At 35.7% G+C, this 17,060-nt stretch overlaps 1 protein-coding gene across 1 annotated transcript; it reads right to left on the reverse strand.

The window, feature by feature from the left end:
• Nucleotides 1–13,477: 13,477 nt before the first annotated feature.
• Nucleotides 13,478–16,327, reverse strand: LOC131079138 (class V chitinase). Its single transcript, XM_058017030.2, has 2 exons — nucleotides 14,581–16,327; nucleotides 13,478–14,125 (listed from the first exon to the last, which is right to left on the reverse strand). Exons 1-2 carry the CDS (start codon nucleotides 15,755–15,757, stop codon nucleotides 13,896–13,898), a joined length of 1,407 nt encoding a protein of 468 aa, XP_057873013.1. The 5' UTR covers nucleotides 15,758–16,327; the 3' UTR covers nucleotides 13,478–13,895.
• Between the last annotated feature and the right edge of the window lie 733 nt (nucleotides 16,328–17,060).

Genomic DNA, 17,060 nt, shown 5'->3' on the forward strand with positions numbered 1-17,060 from the left:
ATATTTGTTTCATTTTTTCCTTTGTTTGCCTAAGAATATTATGGTTATGGAAGCCCCTACCATGAATGCTTTCCCCTTATTAATTGGTGCACCTAGTGCTTGGACCAAACATTGCATTCCCCATTAGAGGCTGCTTTCATGCGTTCCCCTAGAACCCCTTCCACTTTAGTGGTAATCACAGAAATAGATATGCCCAAAACCCCAAAGGCCTTGACTAGAAAGAATAAATGGAAGAACTTGAGTTGTAAGAAAATAACAATTTTAGAAGAGTCGAGTAAGGAGGAAGAGGAGGAAAGGGAGAGTAGTAGCAATGAAAGCATGAGACGATCAAACATACTAGCCTCCTATGAGACTGGGAAGGGTAAGGGATTAAATTTGGTTGATTATGGCTTGGAAGATGAGGAAGGGGAGCAAGGCAGGGATTATGAAGAAAAAGAAGATGAAGGGAATGTTGATGGTGGTGGGGAGAACTTGGATGAGAACCTAGAGAAGTCACTTAACAATAGCTGGGCCGAACATGGGAACCCAATTGGGGATGGAAAATTGGAGGAGGTTGCCATGGAGGAAGATGTGAAGATGAATGTTGTGGGTGAGAGTTGTGTGGGATGTCAAAAGGTTGAGAAAGAGCTAAAGGATATGGGGGAGGAACTACATAGGGTGAAGGATAAGATTATTGAACTGGAATAGAAGATGGACAACATATGCAAATTCGGCCTCAGGGTTATGCATAGTTTGACAAGTTCACTTTATTAAATGCAGGAAAAGGTGTTTGGCGATGCTATTAGAGAGGAAGGCAATTTACAGGGAACTATTCAAGTTCCTAACTGAGGACTCAAGTGGGCCAAGGTGTCAAAAAATCTAGTAATGCCTAGTGTTATAGGGGACTTTCTTTTTGTTTATAGGAGTTTGGATCCTTTGATAAATTTACTAGGTTATTATAGTATGTTTTTTGTTAGCTAATTCTTTGTACTTTGGCTAATATCTGAATGGTTATGTTTATTGCTATCAAACTGCTATGACTTTTATTGTTACTAGTTTGCTATAGTTTTACTGTTGTTTTTGGATGTCTTCGGGTTGTGGATTGGCAAGGGACAACACCCTTGTTATGTTGCTTTCAATATGAAAAATATTTTAAAGTTTTGTTTAATTAATTTGAATTAAAAAAATTATAAATGTATTAATATGTTTGTAATTAGCTTTCTTTACGGGGTTATATTAGAAGGTTCTAGAACGAAATTGTATTTACGAAATATTACAAAATATTTAATAATGATGGCTTGCATGAATAATCTTTGTAAGGGTGTAGTGCACCCCAAAAGAGGGAAAATTTATATAATTTATACAACAAAACTAAAATGTAAGAAATAGGGATTTTAGGCTATGAATACAAACTAAGATCTCAAATTTCATTGAAGATTTTATTGGGAATCATAAGCTAGGCTCAGTTACTCTCCTAATAGGAGAGTTGAACACTAAGGGTTTATCATCATTTTTTATTTGTAATTGAATTGAGATTGTGAAGTGTGTGTGAATGAACTCGGTTAATTAATAGGAAAATGACAACTTTCAATATAAATAGCAAGATACATAACTAAAAGTCAACACAGTAGCACAAATATGGAATTGGGAGATAGAGAAGAATTTGTAGCTACAATTTGGAGTAGAATATGTTAGACATGGTTTGTGGGAACCCTAGTTTGAGAGTGTCTCCATCAACAAGAAGTTCAAAATTTTGGATCAAAAGGCATTGTAGGTCTATCTCATACAATTGCGAGATTTAATGAATCCATGAGAGGCGGTTAAGCCATGTCACAAACTTGAGAATTGCATTACACAACACAAGGAGACCAAGGGCGCACACCTTGCAACAACCCCCCCATCGTAAGCAAGGGCTTTAAATTTGCGAGCTCGGCTCTAATACCACTTGTTAGAAACATGGTTGGCGTTGCACCAAAAGATTGACCTGACATGGTTCAATGGTGGCTTATCTTAGCGGTCTATGTCTGTATGAAGTTTGAGATTGTTTTCTATTCTATGCCCTACACACCTATAGAACTCTTTGCAATCAGATTTAAACCTATGCACATAAAAAGAGAAAAAAAGGTTACGTTGTATAAGGTCTCACCTAAGTCAAATCTCATGTTGGTGTTTCCACCTCCACTACAACAATTATTGATGACAAGAGAGCCTATCCTCATAAATGATTGAGGTTGAAGCTTTAATGAAAATGTTTGAAATGATATATGTTACCTTTGATATAAAACACTTGGCTTGAATTCTCACATAAATTTTGACGTTGTTTGATTGATGTCAATGCATGCCTTCATCATGGAGGAACACATAAAGTTTGATAACAATTGCTAAAACTTGAATACTTGAATCCTTGATTGTAGACTTGTTCTCAATTGTCATGAATATTATTGATTGAATGTTCAATTAGAAGATAGATCATGTAGGTTCTAGTTCAATGAGTGAGGGAGTTGTATTTATATGCAACTTACACCTTTGTGGATTTAATTTTTGGTTAAGGTCAACATCGGGGAACACTTTCTTGTTACTTGCAAAGTCGGTCGTTGAAATCCAATATTGGAGGCTAAACTGCTTTGATAGGGGGGCCGAACACCTTAGTTCTAGCATTCTAGGTGAAAATAAAGGTTATTGAGTACCTAGGGGATTACATTAAGCTTCTGAAAAACAATCCCGAAATTAAGCATAATTAGACATGAGTTAGGAATATTAGGAACAACTACTAAAGTGAGTCCAAAGTGCGTGTAAAATTGTGAAGGTATACAATTTACTACATACAAAACATATACTATTTTTTTTAAAAACCAATGATTAAGGAAGGTTAAAACCTTCAACATGCCACATTAGTATCCACCTAACCCATCGAACTATAGTCGAAAGACTAAACTATTTAATTGTCACTACAAGTAAATGCAAATCTGCAACCCCATTAATAGCAAAATCTTCCATGCTAATGAACTAAATCCCATGAATGATCCTCTTGGTAGCTCTCGCTAACATCCCTCCCTTAACTCATGGAAGGGTGTATGTGCTTGACAACTACACTGTCCCCCTATAGTGGGAAATTAGTAGATGTTTGTCCATTGAGCAAATATCTTACCAAAGTTGAATAGATTTGCGAAGTCTACATTGGCATCTTGTAACTATGTCTTGAACATTGCTAGCTTCACACCATCTTAGTGTATCTACCTCACCTTAATTTGAATCTTTTGCAACCTTTGCTAGATCACCATAAGTTATTGTTGTATTTTCATAATTGAGGAGTAATAATCCACCCTAAAATTTCTTTTGATGACATAAACCTAATAAACTTTTTTTTTTTTTTGCTATATCATGACATGAGACCAAAAGGAACTATAGTTGCCAAATTGGCCTTTTTGGAATTGATAGATAACCATAACTCCTAGAAATCACTTGCAACCAAATTGCCTATCACATATGAAGAGAAGAAGCTATTATTGATTTTTTGTTGTTGTTAACTTAAGGGTATCCCCATGTCTCAACCCAACAATTCGCACTAGAACTTGCCTTGGTTTGTCTTTGATGGGCCAAGTTTTTGGGGTCAAAGTGGAGCAATTTGGGGTGAGACTAGTGCCTTAATGGTTGTAAGTGGGGCCTGAACATGCCTACAACCGAGTAAACCGAGATTGAGAGAATCAAACTCGGGACGTACATAAAGATGCTATGATTGTTGTTATGCAACCTTAGATCAATCCAAACATGAATTTGATGTTGAGATTAACATGCAATGAATTGGATTAACTTGGACAAATCATAATGAATACAATGAATGCTTATAAAAGCATAAAGATAAAACCTTAGATCTAAACCTAGGTGAGGATTAAATTAGAGCATAAAAAACCTTGTGTCTTCATCTATGACTTAGACAACATGACCTAATATAGAAAAACACTCTTAAGTTTGACTTAAGTAATTAATGATTAATTAATTAATTACTAAGGCGGTTAACTAATTACTCCTAACACCCTGCTTAAGATCAACTTAGGGAGAATCTAAAAAATGGATGCATGGATGGGCCTCAACTACAAGGTTTGATGAGGTACCTATGTACAAAGAAATAAATCTTTCATAATTTGAGAAAAAAAGAAAACCACATGGGAAAAAATCCTCTCCAAAAAAGAGAAAATATAATAAATGCACTAGTGAAAAAAGGATAGGAGTTGATGTGACCCCCTAAGGACTACTTTGGTCACAAGTACAATAGATGTTCCCCAAAAAGGAGAGAAAATGAGGATATGAACCCCCATAAAAAAATAGCTCACCCGCCAATGATGAATCTTTGAAGACAAAACATGATCCACTGCTTGCAAACAACATTTTTCTCCTTAGAAAGAAATAAATGCATTCATGATTAGAGAAGTCATTTTCATAAATTGGATAAATTAGGGATCCAAATCAAAATGATGTGTGCATTTGAAAATTGCTCAAATGTCTTCATGTGAAAATGAGATGATGTCAATTTGAAAACATGTGAAGGTTGATGTAGAACAAGATCCAAGACAATGAGGAGGGGCTGACAACATTGATGTGGCTTTCATGAAAGAGATGTATGTCAAGATAATCCTCTAAATTTGTAATATAAGACTCCACAAATAAGGATGATATTCTTGCAAGATATGAACCCCAAGTAGCCATGTTTGAAAGATGATAGATGTCCCATTGTAGTGAATCAATGGGTGCCAAAGATGTGGTGATATCAAGTTGATCAGGACCAACAAAAGATGTAGAGTGGGTCTCAATGTGAGGAATAGAAACTAGAAGACAAGCCTTTGGTCCATTGAAATGTGCAACACCTATGATATACTCAAGATCCTCTAAATTATCATCATCGAAGGGTGTGCAATCTGCATTTGTAGGGGGAACAAGACAATTTGTTACAATATCCTCTAAGAATGAAAGAGAGATTAGGGTCTCCATGAATATCCCAAAGTCTAGTCCAAAGTGTGTGGGAACAATTAATGCCTGATATAGCACACATAGTGTCAAGATCAACACTAGAACAAGTAAATCCTACAATACGATCAATGTTGTTACCCCAAGCTGATCTACCCCATGGTGTGGCTGATTTAGGTATGTGACCATACAAATAAGACAAAAGATCTAGCCATATGAGATGTGTTAGGATGCTATTTTGCTAAGACTCATAATTATCCTTTTTGAAGATGACAACAATAGAATGAACACAAAAACCCATGACACCTCTTTAAATTAAAACATGAGAGACCAATAACCTTAATGCATGTAAAGCAGATTTGATGAAATCATTTTGCACGAAATAAATCTTTTTTAGGTGCCACAATTTCCAAGTAATTAACTAGAATGTGAAATCACAAAAAAGTATATAAAATGTACTCGAGGAAGATTCTAAAAAATGTATTTGAATGGATTTGAAGAACTCTAAATCATCTTTCCAACGTCATAAGAATCATGAAAATCAGAGATCATGGCAAAAAAAATTGATCTCAAAAGTAAAAAAGAAGACCATACCAACAATAAATTATGAGAACGAGACCCACACCACTAGAAAAAGTTCTCAAAACCAACTTTTTGATGATATATTGTTTGCCCGATTTCAACTTTCTATGCCCAAGTTATGCTAAAAAAAAGTTGCTTTAAGGCACAAGGGGGCTAGGAGGGGGGGCAAGGAATGTTCGTACTACTAATGCCAATATAATGTTAGCAAAATATTTTGTAAAAAATTCCCCCATGCTAGAAAAATTTCACTAGTTTGCCTGAAAAAGACTTGTTAGCATATTTTTGAGCCCCCCGATGGGAAGATTGAGTTAGTGTCACAATCCTTGCTCATTTACTTTTATTGATCCAGGACTGTCTAAAGCGATCTACAGTAAGATGTGTCTGGGGCTGTCTCTTAATGGCTGTCAAAGTTCCTGGCTTGTTTTGATCTTCTGAGAGTTGAATTATGAGAGAATAATCTAAGCGTAGTTTATCATGCTACTCAATCAAATCACACTCCTAGGAAAGTAAAATTCTATGCTAATCTCTTGTACAAAAATCAAGTCAGTTTTTTCATTCCATTTAATTTTTTTAAAAAGGGATACCATTGATTCGATTGATTCTTTTGATCATGCTTTTTGATTATGCCGTTGATGCAGTCGATGATAATCCGGGTCCAGCAGCAGATGACCCAGTAACAGCCGGGGCTGAGCCGAGTGCTGACAATGACCACGGCCTCACAACTTCTATATCCTCCTGACGTTCCCACCCCAGGAGAACTGCATTAGCTATTTGATCTTTATTCTAAAATAGGAATTAAAGAAAAAGGCAAGCAGAGCATCTGTGAGTTATAGAAACTGAATTTCAGTAGGAACTAGAAGTTATGGTGTATCAAAATGATTTGCAAGATAAATTGGAGAAGAGCATCAATAGATAACATAGTTCTAATAATCGTCATCTTATTGTCATGTTGTTCCCCTAATAGCCATCATAGTGAAAACACCATTAATAAATTTGTTTTGTATTAATAGCAGATCATTTTTTGTAATTAATTGGCCCATTTGTGCACAACTATTGGAACATTTGTCGCATTTGTGTACCACTATTGGAACATTTGTGCACCACTATTGGGACATTTGTCAACAAGTACTAGCGATTTTGAGTTGACGGTTACTGAAACATCTTTAGTTAGATATCAAGCGACACTTTGAAATGTGTACTTTTTGACCTTTGTGCACATAACTAATTCCACAGCGTGCATCATTACTACCCAGAAGCCAGATCAATAGCTATAAGCGGTTAAGTTGCATACGAAGACAACTAAAAAAAATAAATTAAAATCCAATGTACCATTTAGGATCCGTGGGTACGTAAAGTTAACTACAATGGCTACTGGTGCTCTTCCCCTAATCCAAGAGATGAGAGAAAACTTGGACAAGATGTGTGATGGAACTCAGAGTTCCTCAATGGATGAAGGTTCCATTAGTCCATTTTGTATGTATTCCTTGTTGGGTGGCTAATCTAGAGGTGAGCATAGGCTATGATGTTCTCCAACTCATGTTAGAATTGAGACATGTGGTTGTTTAGCTACAAAAGTACTCATTGCTAAATGAAAGGCCTTGGTGAGGAGTGGAGAGGCTATCTTTAAAGTTGTTAGTAGCTCCTTGGCTTTGGAGAAGTGTCAATTTCTGTAAAATTTTCCATAATAGTACATACATTTATACATAAAAGATTAAAAAATTCATCATTAGAACAATATTTATTGCAAAATAACATTAAATTCACAAACATGATCTATTACCTTCTTTTATAAGAAAAAATAAAATTGTCAATGAGTCTTTCATGCCAAGTATCTTAAAGTAGTATGCAAATAAGTCTTTTGAACGTAAGTTTAAACATTAAATTTATGATATCATTAGCCCTGTCATTATATTGCTAAAGAACAAAATATTCTATCATCAAATTCTATAGAGATTACTAAGCATTCTTCCATGGGTTTTGAAATATTGTTTCATTATGTTTGTTGTCGAAATCTTCACATGTAACCAAAATTTCAAGTTTTTGCCAAAAAATTGAATGGACAAGGTTAAAAGAAACGAAGTGTCATCGATAAAAATGTCACCGACAAGGTAAAAAATGTTTGTCAAGAAGTAGCGACCACTTGGTGTACGACCTGCAGGGCCTATAGGCATAGGTACCTTGTGGATACCAATGAATATTTTTGATTTTTTTTCAAAAAAATCAAAATTTTTATTTTTAATTTTTTTAAGTTTTTATTTTTGTTTTTCACCTTGTTTTAATTTCTTGAAAAAATTGATAAAAAACAAAAACAAAAATTATTTCTAAAAAATATAAAAAATTAGAGAATTTTTTAAGATCTGTACCTATGCTTGCATGTAGATAGAGAAGAAGGGAATCAAGATGACATAAATTTTCGTACAAGGGTCCTATTAATTTTTTTTAGTGTTTGGATAACTGATCCTTATGTTTCAGTCATTTTGGATCCAATGTTGATGCTTGTTTTGCCCCAAGATGAGTTGATTTTATCCCAAGGTTAGATCACTTAGAATTTGGATAGGAAGTCATAGATTTGGTGCTTGAATACCATTTTGGTGTTGTTAACTCCACAACTCTAAAAAATCACATGTAACTAAAACACCTATTACTTATAAAGAGACGTAGCCATGATGGATGCTATGCAACCTTGAGAGAGATTGATCCAAAAACGAATCTAATATTGAGATTAAATTGTAATGAATTGGATTAACTTGGATATATTACAATGAATACGATGAATTCTTAAAAAATCATAAAAGATAAAAACCCTAGATCTAAACCTAGGCGAGGATTAAATTAGAGCATGACAGGTGTTCTCATTGTATGAATTGAGACAACATGACCTATAATTATCTCAATCTAAACATATGAAATCACCCTCAAACTTCCTCTCTCAAATCTTCTATGCCTCATGCCTCTACTTGTTCTTCTCTTTCCATGCTCTCACTACATATAATACCTTTATTGTTCCCACCTTTTGCATCTAACCAAATTCATTTTTTCTCACTAAAACCTCTCATTATATAATCCCACTTTCTTTCACTATTCCCTAATAAATTTACACCCAACCAATCATCTTTCACATTCCTCCTTCTACTCCTACAACCACTGGCCACCCTTCCACCATTGATACCATCATTAAAATGACTTGATGGAAATCAAATAAAATTAAATACCTAATCTATTCACAAATGATATTAAAAGTGAAATCAAACAATTGTGGATTCTTTTGAAATTTTTGCTTATCCCTTTCCAATGGATTTTGTGTCACTTATGTTTGAGATGTGCAATTTTAAAGGGATCCTACAACCCATTTTAGATCTTCTAATGTTACTTGTTTAGATTATATATAAGATGATGAGCTCCTTAAGCTCTTTTTGGGAACTTAAAAGATTATGCACTTTAATTGCGCAAAGTCTTATCTCATAGATCTATAGCTTCATATATGCACATGGCTAATATATTTGACCACCATTTCAATGTTAACATTAACCTTGATGTTGGGAGACCCTATGGTGTGATGGCAGATCCTCTTTTCTATAATGCCACTGACCAAGGTTCAAAGCTCGTGGAGTCACCCTTTACCACATCAATAATCGAGATTGCTTACCTTGATGTGATGGGCTTCTTGTTTGTAGTGCTATAAAGATAATTATTTTCAATGGGAGACCCTATGGTGTGATGATAATGTTTCTTTCCTTTAGCGTCATCAACCAAGATTCAAGCCTTGTGGGGTCACCCTCTATCAGACCAACAATTGAAATTGCTTACCTTGGTGTAATAGTGGGGCTTCTTGCATGTAGTGCTATCAAGCCAATTTTTTTTTATCAATATTCATTACAAAATATATGTACATTTATTGAACATATTTGATGTTGCTCATGTCTATTGCCTTTGCACTTCTATTCGTTGTTGGAAATCCAAATTTCTTTTTCCTACCTATTCCTACAAGTGACCATGAAGCATTGTTGGGTGGGTTTTCTTCTCTTCTAGTGCATGAGTCCCCTTCATTCGTGGGTGATCATGGTGCACTACTAGGTGGGGATTCACCTCTAGCATGTTCTTACCCTTTTTTGCTAGCTCCCAAGGTTGGGGTTGAGTTTGCTAGTACTACTTTTCTTAGGGTTGGCTTGCTTGCTACTATTAGAATTATGGGTGTTGGTTGTGATCACCCTTCAATTCTTTCTACGACTACTAGTGGTCAAAGATTTTCTCATTTGGTTGGTAATGGTGCTTCTCATCCTTTGAGGGAGAACGATCATTCCATTCTTGCTACCAAGTCATCTCCTATGGTGGTTTGCGGTCAAGATATGAAAAATATGGATTTCTACCAATGTCAAGTTATGTTTGGAAATTTTGCAACCTCTAGCCTTCTCTTCTTGACCTTCACATAGGGGTGCCAAATTCTTGAATGCCTCTTGTTGTGAGTAACATTGAGCTCTTCTCTAGTGCTAAAGTTTTTTCATTGCTTCCTTTGCCTCTTTCAAGGATAGAAGTTTGGTGGTGAGGGTACTCTTTCTTTGTTAAGCCCGAGTCAAATTCCTTTAACCCTCTCATTGAGCTACTAAATGCGTGTCTGATGTGGGTTAAATTTTTTGAAACTCCCCCTCTAGTTTTGGGAGGTTTCATGTTATGAGGCCATATGAAACTCTATCGGTTGCTTCTTGAAGGTTGATGATTCTAAATCCTACATGAGGTACTATACTTTTTCTTGCATTTTGGTGGACAATGACATCTCCAAGCCTATTTTTGAGAATGTGGTTCTGGTTGTGGATAGGCCTTGGACTCAACATCTTGATTACGAGGGTTTCCCCTTCATATATTGTCATTGCTTCACCATTGGTGACTTGGCTACAAATTGGTCTCTCTCACATCCGAAGGGTACTACTACTTTGAGGAAGAATGCTAGTGAAGATGACTTGACCATCCATGCTCTCGATTCTCTATCAAATGAATCCTTGTAGAATGATGATGAGCCCTTAGCTTCTGGTGCGACTCTAATGTGTCCTTCAAATATTAATGGTGAACCTCCTTCCCCGACCTCCCAACCCATCTTGCCTATTACATTAGATTAGCCCTTGGCTACACTTGCAATGGAAGGTCTCCTTTCACCTTGGTGTTCTTTGCGGGCATTAATAGGTTAATCTTTTGGTGACCGCGTTTCTAACACTCTCTTTGCACGTAGATGGGTTCTTTATGGGGGAATCCCTCCTACTTCACCTTGTTAGTGTGAATAAGGTATTTTACTCAACTAGTTCATTAGTGGGTCCTATTCACATACTTAAGTTTACTTAGATCCTAGGGAATCTTTCCAGAAGGTTGTTAGTTGTCATAAGATCTTATCTTATCTTTTATCATTTACTTTTAGTTACCCATGTCATTTAATAATTGAAACTTTCATTGTCTAATAACATATGATTAAGACTTCAATTCTGCCATGGGGTTAAGATTTCTCTGCCCTTTTACTTAGCCTCTTCTCTGAATGAGAGCTTGGCTGACCACGCTAAAAAGCCCAAATCTTACCCCATAGCCCATCAGGGGCTTATTTTGCTCATTTACGAACACCTGAAGGAAAAAGCTAGGGCTAGCAAGGATGATTACCTGGTTACTAATGCACATGTTTCTAAGAGCTGTAATGATTCTGAGTCTAATGATGACCTGTCTAATGCCTCCACCCATAAAAAATGAAGAGCTGACATTGATAATGTGGATACAGAGGTGCATTATGATTTGGAGGAGGAAAAGGGGAAGGATATTGAGACAAAAATGGAGAGTGAGAAGGAAAAGAACGGTGGTGAAGAGGAGGAAGGGAAAAAATATGCTAATTTTGAAAATCCTTATTCTAACCCTATGGGTTCGGATAGCAGGAATGTCACCCCAAACTCAATGGAGGAAGACAACCCTAAATTCGTGAGCACTGAGCAGGGTAGGGATTCGGCGAATACTATTTTGAATACTGCCCGAAATTGCACACTGGAGTCTTTCAATCTCCAGAAGTGGGTTATTGACAACATAACAAGCACTCAGAGCAAACAGAGGGACCTGGAAAATAAGATACACAATTTGATTAAGGAAACAAATTCGGGGAAAAGAGTGAGGAGATGGAAACCAGTGAAGTTGAGGAGGAAATTGAGATGCAGGACTGGTCGGAAAAAGACTTGATAAAAGGGGATTTGAAACATCTGGAGGATGTTATCAGAATTTTAAAAGAACAAACTGAGGCGGATAAAGATAACATCATTACTCGGGTTGCTCAAACTAAGAAGGCTTTGAAAAGCTTCATGAACCACAGTCTTGAGGTTTTAAGAGTTTCTTCCCAAAATATGAATGCCTTGGTGAATCACTTAGAGAGGAAAAATTAGGATAAGGACTTGGTAATCATTGAAGATGTACCGACCTCCAGCTCCACCCATCAAATCTCCAGGCGAAGGACCAGGCAGACCACCACTGATATGGAGACAAAAACGAAAAACATCCAGCTGAAACAAGAGAGCAATGATCTGAGAGAAGCTGCTAAGGCCATGATGCTTTTGGTTTAGAATACTGAGGAGTCTATAAAAGTTTTCATTTGATATGTAATGCTGGGTTTTGGATGCCAATTTCTTGTTGGCTCCTTGCTGTCCTTTTGTCCCAGCTGCTGGTTTTTGTGCTGGTTTTTTGCAGCTATTCTGTCTTGGTCTTTTCTTCTCTTGTTTCTTTCTTGCTCATCTATCGTATTGTAAGCGGGTTTCGGGTCCCTTAAAACCTGATTTTCCTTAATAAAAAACATAGGATTAAGAATAATGTCATGATTTTGTCTAATTCTATATCTCAACCTTGTCTTTATAAGAAAGACATATCATCCTACATTTCATATTCAATCATTCATTCAATCATCCATAATCAAACAAGATATTTTTACCATTTTCTCTCTTGTAGAAGATATTTTGGTCTAGCAATTATTCTTGGGGTGTTTAGAGTTCACCATTAACTTGTACACTCCTTTTGTTGAGAAATCAAAGATAATGTTTCTTGGAATGTTCTAAGGAGGAAGAAAGGCCTTCCTACTTCCTAATTCTCTCTCCCAAACTCATACTTGAGTTTTGGGCAAAAGACCTATTCATCCTCGACTTAACATTGTCTAGTTGGGATCCTCTAGGGTCCCAATTCTTTGTTGTTGTTTAGATAGCTTGGTTGTAGTTGCAACTCTCTTTTTTTGGTCATGCTTTTTCTAGCTTTGACAACTTGGTTGTAGTCGTACCTCTTTTTTTTTTGCCTTGCCTTCTAGATTTGTTTTGCCTTGCCTTTTGGAAGTCCTTGTAAAGGGTCAAGACCCTTGTTTCCTGCTTAATAAAAAATATTGGCCTTAAGGTAATTATTTCTGATTTGGTGGAATGTATGCAAGGATCTAATAGGAGATTTCATGATTATATTGTTTGATTTCAATACTTCTATATTAAGGTTATTTATTAAACTTTAAATGATAATTTTAAAATATTTTTTATTAAGATTTATTGACCACAATTCAAGAGTAAGTATTTTGAATAGCTATACCTCATTCATTGACTTTGTGCAAACATAAAATATTGAGTTGAAATTATTGTATGTATATTGACATCTCTCATCAGACTATCCACCCTTTTAGATTTCTATCAAAAAATTCCATTAAGAAAGGTCACGATGTTTGCCATGCATGATTAGGCCCTCTAAAAATAATGTTGCCACATCTTCAATGGCTTCTAATGTCAAAATGACTAAAAAATATACTAGAATGACATATCACAACATATATTGCACATAAGGTAATCTTATCAAGTTTTTTTTGCTTATCACATAATTAATAAACCGATATAAAAAAATGTTTATTTTTGAAACGGAAAATACAAGATCTTATGGACAATAACATGATACATATAGAAAGCCATAATACAAAAGACAATCACTTTGTGATTCCTCTTAATTAAAATTTAAGAAATCTTCTCAAATCTTTTTCCTCATCATATACTCAATCACATTATTGAACAAATACATATTAAATCATAATACATCTCCAGATTTTACCAGGGAATATTGATAGTCGCCATGACTGTAAGATTTCCCAGTTGAAAAATATAACATCCAATTGATCTTGCATTTTATTACAATGTTAAACTCACTCGTTACATGTCACTCGATGTCAAACTCACTTCTTACATGTCACTCATTGCCAAAAATAATAGGAAAAAAATAATAGGAAAATTGGAAGAAATGCTTCTAAATGGAGACAAATTTATGTTAGTCCTAGAATGAAAATTAAGGTCAGCATCTTCCTGAAACAACAGTCAGAAATATAAAATATGACAAACAGGATGGAATTTTCATCCCAACAAAAGAATGATGGCAATCGGAAGAAGATAAGAAGTACTAAGAGAGCTGAATGTATATATAATGGATCTTGCAGAACCAACCATGGCACCAATATTAGATGATCCATCTTGCCAGCCTGTTGATGGTGAAAGAGAGGGAGAGTAAGAGGGAGCAGCAACAGGAGAGATGAAAGAATGACTCTTCTGTTCATGAATGCAGTATCTATCCCATGCATCTGAAGCTGTTACACACAAAACAAACATATTTTTCCATAACTTATCTATATTAGGAGATCCAATCTGTACTCCTTATCCATAAATTGTTGATGATCAGCTACAAAGAGTGACCTTAAACTTCACCTTAAACTTCAGATACAATTCTTTAATCTTCTTATGCACTCTTTTATGCACTCTTTCATCATCAGATTGTGATCCAAAACGTTGTTGCAAAAACATTCACACAATCGAATCCAGAAAACAATATCATATACAATTCTTTTATTAATGCAAATTTTCGTTAAACTTGTTTCTAGTAAACCATGAGAAGGATGCGAAAACCAAACCTATCTTGAACTTAGATCACAATCATGGCAGAAACCAAGAATTTTGAGCATTAAATACAACATTCCCATTACAAGAATTCTAAGATTTATAGCAGATAAGAAGTCCAAAATGCATTCCATGCCATGGTACATACCTTGTGTTGAGAGTGTCCAGTTGTGATCATAACTCACTGCCCAGAAGAAGTATCCCAACAGGCCTCTGTCTTTGGCAAACTTGGTCTTCAAGTCCACAGTCTCTTTATCGTCATAACTAATCCACACATCTCCAGCATAACAATAAGCAGAGACAGTAAAATTGTCAATAACAACAGTAGCATTATGTTTCCTAATGAAGTGATCAACTTCAGAAAACATCATGAAGCCTGTCTGGTTGCTTAATCTCTGTCTTGGGCCTGCAGCAACAGCAGGGGATCCTATTCTCACCTTTTCCTTGTTTTTAAGCATCCATGATCTCCCATACATTGGTATTCCCATGACTACTTTGTTGGGAGGAATACCTGAATCTAACCAGGACCCAATACCATAATTAGTACTTAAATGGCTGGTAACATCATACAAAGCTGAATGGGCTCCTGTGTGAGATGTATCCCAGGAACCATGATAATCAAAGCACATTACATTTATCCAGTCCAGATTATCTGCAATAATCTGAATAGGATAGTCCCTGCTTTCCCCATCAAAAAAATGCTCAGAAAAATACACTGCAGCTGTCAGTAGCAGAGGTTCCAAGCCTGAAGTCAAGGCTTCCAGATGAACTTTATCCCTCCATTCATCCAGCAAGTACCCAAAATTGTCCATGTCAGTACGTGTTGCAGGGAATTCCCAATCCAAGTCCAATCCATGAAATCCATTATCTCTGGCCAATGCTATACTAGAGTCTATAAAACTTTTCCTTAGTGAAGAATTGGATGCCATTATTGAAAACAATGTTGCATTGCTGGAACCACCTCCAATAGAAATAAGTGTCTTTACAGAGCTATTGACCTCCTGTACTGTTGCAGAAAAACCTTCAAATATCTGCTGTTGTTCCTGGGGCACAGTCACTGTGAATGTCTGGTTATCCAGATCTACAAAGGCATAGAACAGATGGGTATACAGAGAAGCATTGATATTCCATGTGGGCATGTATGAGTTTGCATCCCAAGGCCAGTAACCTGCCCTTACAGGGTTAGTATTGCTTGCAGTTGCAGCGCAGCTACATTCCCATGAATCCATTGATGGAGATGATGGAACAATGGCATTACAAACCAGTGCATTGTATAGGGAGATTATTATGAACAAGTGAAGCCCAAATGAGTCCATTACGGCCATCACTGTCTACCTATTAGTTTTTGGGCTTTCAGGATGGATTTGTAAGGATTTCCTTTGTGGATTGTGTGCTACTCGGAACTCCATAACCAAGAATCTTTGAATGAATGATATCGTACAGGAACTAGAGACAAACTTTGAATGTATCTCGAGTTGGAGCTTTGATTTTTGGTAGGTGAATAGTAGTTGGAAAACTAGAAAGTAAAGCCACGTTACCTAGAGTGGCCTCAACAATTAACATCCCAACATTAATAATGGTAAAGGGGTGGAGCTGTTCATAAGGTTCCAACCAGATTAGACAAATTTGGTATCACGGATATCTATATCAATGCAATATCTATGCATTGTGCTACTTATATGTTACTTCACTGAGCACTCCCTAATATGTTAGGGTAATAATAATAAAAAAATCTTTGGGGGTGGGGGGTTTGGTTCTTCCTCTGGTAAAATATGAGGTGGGGATATGTTTTGATTGGTGAGAGTTTTCTCTGATAAAATATGAGATCATGAGGTTCAGTCTTAACTATACTGAAAGGTATTATAAGATAATAATAAAAAACTATCTTTGGGATGGGGTTCTGGTTCAATTGAAGAGAGTTTTTTATGATAAAGTATGAAGTCATGAGGTCCAGTCTCCTCAAACCTACATAATATCTAACATAATACCACATAACATGTCGCATTAATGTCATCAATCACCCTGAACAGATTCTATATAACATGACAGCTATGAAAATGTTGATTTCCATGAACTAATTCTTGGCTTGTTCTAGACATTTGAACATTTGGGAATTGGCCAACACAAAAGCAGAGGCTAAAATGGAGGATGTCATGTCCGGTAGTTGTTGTACTTGAAAAAATAAGACAAGACATTGAAAGAACTGGATGAAATTTATTTGCTTTTTCTAGTGGAATTTGTATAGAGAATCCAAATCTTTGTAGCCAAGGGGAATATCTTTTGAATTCACTTGTAGCTTTTACTTGTCTCTTTAAGTTAATGTTAGAGCGTAGTGAAACATGTCTTCTCTTTGATTTGGATGATTAGATACTAATTACGAGCTGGGAAAGGGAAAGATGATAATGGTGGAATTATGGTATGTACCAAATTTATACTTTTATGTAATGAGATGTCTGGGGAATGTCATGTAATGATATCAGTATGGATATTATATATTTATTGGAAAATATATATGTTTTTAGATTGAATAATTTAAGATAAAACAATTTGGTTTGATAAATTATTATAAAAAAATTAAGAATTTAAATAAACAAAATAAATATATGTAGTTGTAACTTTAATAATTTT

This window comes from Cryptomeria japonica, chromosome 10 (assembly GCF_030272615.1).
Source record: "Cryptomeria japonica chromosome 10, Sugi_1.0, whole genome shotgun sequence".
NCBI classification, from domain to species: domain Eukaryota; kingdom Viridiplantae; phylum Streptophyta; class Pinopsida; order Cupressales; family Cupressaceae; genus Cryptomeria; species Cryptomeria japonica.

Coding starts and splice junctions, on each gene's coding strand:
- LOC131079138 (XM_058017030.2), bottom strand. CDS start 15,757: ATGGCCGTAATGGACTCATTTGGGCTTCACTTGTTCATAATAATCTCC. Junction 14,126..14,580: donor CTGGACACTCTCAACACAAG/GTATGTACCATG, acceptor TGTGTGTAACAG/CTTCAGATGCATGGGATAGA.